Genomic DNA, 4,081 nt, shown 5'->3' with positions numbered 1-4,081 from the left:
TGTTTTAAGTTAGAAATTTATTATTTATGGCTCAATAATTTGCTCTAACAAGTACTCGTAGTTGGTGAATATTGTAGTAAAATAAAAAAATAAAAAATAAAATGATCAATGAGTAATTGAGTACTATAATTTATTATCAGCTAGACTTAGAAAATAAAAACATACCTGGTTTTGATTCCTCGTATCCATTATTTCTTCGTGGCTGTGCTTTCTTAGATAACTCAGCAACGTTGACAGTGAATTTCTTGCCACCCAGTAAAATAAAAACAAAAAAAAAAAAAACCTCAATTTCATCTGAACTCTTATGAATAACTCTTTCAGGAGTTTCACGATCGTATAGATTAATTTGTGCAAGGGTGGTAGTGATTGTAACATCGGGTTGTGCCATGGGTTGGGAATCATCATTTCACAACGCCTTAGCATCATCTTTCATTTCACTCTTGACAGGTAAAATCATAGAACTAACCTGCACCGAGATTGACCATGTCTGGAATGTGGATGAGAATCTCAGATCTCTGGGCACGAGTTCTCAGATTGTCCAGGATAAGCTTAAGCGGCTAGGCCACGACAAGCTGCCCGTGGAATGGATACCTTGGGTGCGAGAAGTGACCAGCCTATTTTATGATGTGGACGATAAAATTGATGGCATTATGCTTGGTATAATGAAACAAAATCACATCAACCAGAATCCACAACGACAGATCAACTCACAGCATCAGGCTCATGTACAAGATCAGGTGTGCACCAGCAGAGTCTTTACTCTTTTTAGAAGTCGTTCAGGGAGGAGGGCGAGGCAGAGTGATGACCATCTTCCGGTGCCACAAAATGAGAACCAAGTGAGAAGCTACATCGTTTCATCATTGAAAAAATGGGGTTTGCCTCATAAGATAAATAACCTCTTAGAGAGGTTGCAGCTGATTGATAAGCAGGTAGATGGTCTGCTTCAAGGTGTTGGCAGTAGCAGACTCAACGGAGGTATGAGTGCAGCTCATTCTTCTCCGATGGGAAGAGAATCAGTATCCATTCCGAGTTCTTCAGGCCATTTACATCAGGTGCTGCTTGCTCGAGAAAGAGAAGAAGACAAGAGAATAATCATAGAGTATTTGCTGCATCCTTCTCTTAGAGGGAGGGGCGGAATTTGCATTGTTGGAATGTCAGGGCTAGGAAAATCCACCCTTGCTCAACACATAACAAACGATTCCAGGATCAGGAAATATTATGGCTCCCCCATTTGGGTTCCAATGCCTGGTGACTTCAATTCCGTGGCCAATAATCACATCTTTGCTCCATCTCTCCAAGGTCGTGTAGCCAATGGCTATCCTGTTCACCGTGGAAGAAGAATCCTGGTTGTGTTGGATGACTTGTGGAATGTACACCACACAGCCTGGAGTAGATATATTTCTACTCTTGGACCTGAAACTACTTTTCTTATTACGACTCGTGATCCTAAGGTTGCTTCCATAACTGCCACAACTCCTCATCACATCAAGAGGCTGTCTGACAAAGACTGCATGGATTTGATTATAAAGATGCTGTCTGAAAATCTATCTCACCAATATGATCGCAGTATATCACAAATAGCTAAAAAATGTGCAGGCTTGCCTTTGGTGGCGAACTTGTATGGTTTAATGATACCAGCAAAATGTCGCGAAGAGGGACCAGAAGCAGCTTTTGCACACTTAGAAGAAAGCAACTTGTGGGAGTTGAGGGAATTTGAAGCTGAAATTTTTCCAGCTTTAAGATTTGATGATCCCAGTATGCCACCAGATTTGGGTAAGTTCATTGCTTATTTGTATCTCTTTCCTGATGGCTATTACTTCGAGAAAGACGAGCTCTCCCAACTCTGGATGGCAGAAGGTTTTGTAACACCAGAGCAGTGGAATGCCTCATGCCTGAAGAATGCAGTCAAATATTTCGACGAACTGTTGTCAAGGTCTATACTTTACCTCTCACATTACCCTAAAGAAGATGAGATGGCTACCTACCAGATTCATGAGTTCACTCATAAATTCGCTCAAAAATTAGCTTCCAGTATGTGCTATCAAATGAAGGATAGTGACACGCCATTCTTACCTGTCAAACATATCCGCCATTTATCACTAAGCAGTCAAAAACTAGATCTGTATCACACGCACATTGAAAAGTTCTACAGCCATTTAAGGACATTTCTTTTGTTATCTGGAAAGAGAGCCAACATTACTGATGTCCTACAGTATTTCTTTCATAATTTGAAATATTTACGGGTAGTGAGCCTTAATCGTTCCCATATCACCACTCTTCCTAGATCAATTAGCAACCTCAAACACCTTCGTTACCTAGATGCATCAAATACCCTAATCAAGAGTTTACCTGATCCAATCTGTGAAATTCTTGGGTTGCGAGTTATAAAGCTACAAAATTGTAAACTTCTTAGTTTACCAAGCAAAATTGCAAACCTAGTCAATCTATTCCATCTTGATATGAATATGGCACATTTGCACACCCCTCCAATATGTATAGGATCGCTCACCAACCTCCAAGCCTTAAACATTTTCTCTGTCCATGATGCAGAAGGATACCGTATCACAGAGCTAAAGAACATGAATGCTCTTCGAGAATCAATCAAGATAATGAAGCTCGAAAATGTTACCACTGCATTACAAGCTGAGAATGCCAGGCTATGTCAAAAATCCCACCTCAACAGATTGGAATTGCATTGGACACCAGGGAGCTATATACCAGAACCACTCATAAGCAGCATCCTTGATAAGCTCAAGCCTCACGATCACTTGACAGAACTTCGGCTGGCAAATTACAGTGGAGACATGTTTCCAAGTTGGCTTGGCAGTCCTTCGTGTTACATTAAGTCCATTCATCTCTTCAATTGTCCATATATCAAAAAACTTCCATCATTTTGGAAGCTTCCACAACTAATAACCCTTACCATTGATACAGCAAGCAGTTTGGTGGAACTAGACCGCCAATTCTTTGGCGATCATAGGAGTACCAGGTTCCCAAAACTGAAGTCACTAGAGCTTCAGAACATGGAAAGTCTTGCAAGGTGGGATGAATTGAGACCCAACGACATGCCTCGTCTCTGTCTTCTTAAACTCATCAATTGTCCTACATTGTCTGGCGTGTCTACATTGCGATTCTTCAATATGCTTGAACATTTAGAAATCATACGTTGTCCGAGACTTGAAGATCCAGAACTTCCACTATCAGTCTCATTATATAATTTTATATGATCACTTTTTGGTGAGCATGATCTGCAGATAAAGAATTACAGAAACTTCAAATGTTAAATGTTTAGACCATTTAAATTCATTATCATACTGTTGAGTGTAATAAATATAGGCCATATTTTTCCATTTTCATTGATTTATGTTTGCTTGTAAATATAATTATGATCAAGAAATCAAATTTCCACGCACCATAGTCCATAATATTACTCCCATTTATTCAACTAGAAAAGTTTGTGGGAAACTATCAATTATCTTGCTTACAAATACCCAATAATAAACAGCCAAAATCAAGAAATTAACGCAAAATCAACACAATTGAAGATACAAATTACATGGGGTTTTACAGATTATAGCCAATATACAAGTAGTTAACCCCAAATCTTTGCTCATTCCATGGTATCGGTAAATTAAGGTTTATAATTTGGGGGAAATTGAACATTGAATGTTAGGGTTTTCGAATAGGGGCTAAATGCAATTTTAAATAAATAAATACAAAAATCTAAAAGTTAATAAGAAGAATATTCATAGTAATGTAATCTACCTTGTTTGAAATTAAGGCTGCCATTGGTAAGTTTTCCGTCAAACTCCATTTCTTTTTCCAGTTTTGGTCTAACTCCACTGTAATGTCGATCAGTGAAACAGATTGTGTGAGAGAGTATTGAAGCACTGAGAGAGAATGAAAAATGATAGTCCAAATTAGAAAATGATAGTGTAAGAGTGTATTGAAGCAGTAACTTTTGTATATAATATCCGATATACAGTAATTTATTATATATTGGGGATACTTTTATCAAATTTAGGGTCACTTTTACAATTTTTTGAGTATGGAGTAACTTTTATCATAAAAGCATAAACAC

At 38.3% G+C, this 4,081-nt stretch overlaps 1 protein-coding gene across 1 annotated transcript; it reads left to right on the top strand.

Moving 5' to 3' along the window:
- The first annotated feature begins 386 nt into the window (after window positions 1-386).
- On the top strand, window positions 387-3,227 carry LOC145633213 (putative disease resistance protein RGA3). The gene has a single exon (XM_081685485.1). The coding sequence runs from the start codon at window positions 387-389 to the stop codon at window positions 3,225-3,227; it is 2,841 nt and encodes a 946-aa protein (XP_081541611.1).
- The last annotated feature ends 854 nt before the right edge of the window (window positions 3,228-4,081 follow it).

Source organism: Chenopodium album, chromosome 5, assembly GCF_948465745.1.
Source record: "Chenopodium album chromosome 5, dcCheAlbu1.1, whole genome shotgun sequence".
Taxonomy (NCBI): domain Eukaryota; kingdom Viridiplantae; phylum Streptophyta; class Magnoliopsida; order Caryophyllales; family Amaranthaceae; genus Chenopodium; species Chenopodium album.
Note: the sequence above shows the minus strand (reverse complement) of the source record. Positions and strands in the feature narration are given on the sequence as shown.

Bases quoted from the DNA above. Each gene is read 5' to 3' on its own strand.
- LOC145633213 (XM_081685485.1), top strand. From the start codon at position 387: ATGGGTTGGGAATCATCATTTCACAACGCCTTAGCATCATCTTTCATT.